General features: G+C 35.6%; 1 protein-coding gene across 1 annotated transcript in view; it reads right to left on the minus strand.

Annotated features, from left to right (window-relative positions):
- LOC109545080 (39S ribosomal protein L2, mitochondrial) overlaps positions 1–1834 on the minus strand; it is a 7366-nt gene that overhangs the window by 1424 nt on the left and 4108 nt on the right. Inside the window, exon 4 of the mRNA XM_048667094.1 lies at positions 810–922. Coding sequence (XP_048523051.1) covers positions 810–922 — 113 coding nt within the window. The remainder of the gene's footprint in view (positions 1–809; positions 923–1834) is intronic.

A 1834-nucleotide genomic window follows, 5' to 3' on the forward strand; every position in this document is an offset into this window, starting at 1 on the left:
TTTAAACGTGAAAAACTTTCGTTGGACGAATTTTCTTGTAAACTTCATATTTACTGAGATATCGCTCTTTGACGCACTAATGAGCAACCCTGTATATATAGCATAGTCTGTACAAACTTTTTCGTCTTCCCTCTGTAGCTCACCCATTTCTATATCTAACCACCTGTCAAGGAATGGTTAAAAAAGACAATTTTTTTTCGCTAAAAATTTTGGTGGGAGAAAGAAACCCTTGTGATTTTTTCGAAATTTTACATTTTATTTTTTGTCTCGAAAACGAAGCGTCCTATCGGAAAAAGGTATTCTTTATAAAATCCAACTTTCCAGCTTTAACAGTTTTCGAGAAAATATGGTTTTCAAAAAACTTCAAATATCTCGATAACCGAAAGAGCTGCACTGAATCTGATCAGTCCATTTCGGCTCTTTTGAACACACCGTACAGATCTATAGATTTTTCTGCCTAAATGGTTCTTTCTCAATTTAACTTTTAAATCACCTTCATTCTGGCCTGATAGAGTCAAACTGACCGCGGATTTAGATTCAGCAGATGAAAATACTACAGGATAGATGTGTCTCAGCATCAGATAAAAAAATTGGTTTGTGGGGCTGTGTAATCGTAGTAAAAAGTTAAGAACATTTTTTGACTAAACATTTTTAAAATTTTTCAGCCCTTCCCGTATTATTATTATTATTTGCACCGTTTACCCGTTGGCCTTTAACCACGCTAACTAGAAGTTTCATAAGTTCATTTCAAGAGTTGCCAAACAATAAATCCCGGTTCAATAAATTAATTTCTAAAAATCATGGTTTACCTGATCGTGGTCTGTTACCAAGTTCCCTATTTTTTTGAGCCGACCCTATCGGGGTATCAGCATGAGCCACATTGCTGAGCCTGCCCACTGTGCACATATTTACTTCTGGGAAACTACATAAAAAAAAATTCAGTAAAATAATTAAACTAGGTGGTCCAAAAAGTTCTTAATTTCTTGATTCGTTCTACGAACTGCAAGGGAAAGGTGTTCATATTTCCTTAACAGAAGAAAATGGAAGTCTGCAAATGGTCTTAAACGTTCCAAAAATTGGCAAATATGAAGCGTTAGCTTCAAAACCACCCATTATTTTTGTTCCAGAAAAGTGAGATCAGTCTTAAACGATAATTTTGCTTAATTAATGAATCACCATGTATATTGAATATTATCCCACCACTATTCCGCGCCGTAGATTAATTAATAAGTGCGCTCTAAACCTTAAGAAAACGGGTTCTACGTTAAAGAAAAGCGTTTCTGAACTACCAAGGACAGCGTAAAGCATCGAAGATGCATGAGCAAGAAGCATGTTCTTGATTAATCCTGCTCTTCAAGAACTTGAAGAATCCACTCAAGAAAACTGGTTGCAACAAGACGAAGTCACCTTACGTGCAATCTCACCTTGTGCGTCGTTCGTGCGCTTTAACGGATAAAGTTGTTTTCTAGAAGAGAATACATTTCAAAGAGAAAACATACAGTGGCCGCCGCAAAGCCCGGATTAGACTCAGTGTGATTTTTTTTAGGCGACGCCGTTAAAATAAGGAAATATTTAGAAAACAACTATATAGACACTGGTAGTCGCGTTATATCAAAAATAATAAATTTCAGAGTGAGTTGAGGAATGCCAGAAGAAATATCGGGACCATTTAGACAATGTCATATTCAATACACAAAATTCACAGAATATTTGCACATTGGACAATACATTATTTAAAGTTCCCAGATAGCATTTGATATTCTATGAATATCCCAGAATGTTCAAAAAATATACAGAACATTGCGGGAATATCCTGGGAATATACATAGGTGAA

The sequence above is a fragment of the Dendroctonus ponderosae genome, unplaced genomic scaffold (assembly GCF_020466585.1).
Source record: "Dendroctonus ponderosae isolate FM_Combo_2020 unplaced genomic scaffold, Dpon_F_20191213v2 Dpon_F_20191213_1, whole genome shotgun sequence".
NCBI lineage: Eukaryota > Metazoa > Arthropoda > Insecta > Coleoptera > Curculionidae > Dendroctonus > Dendroctonus ponderosae.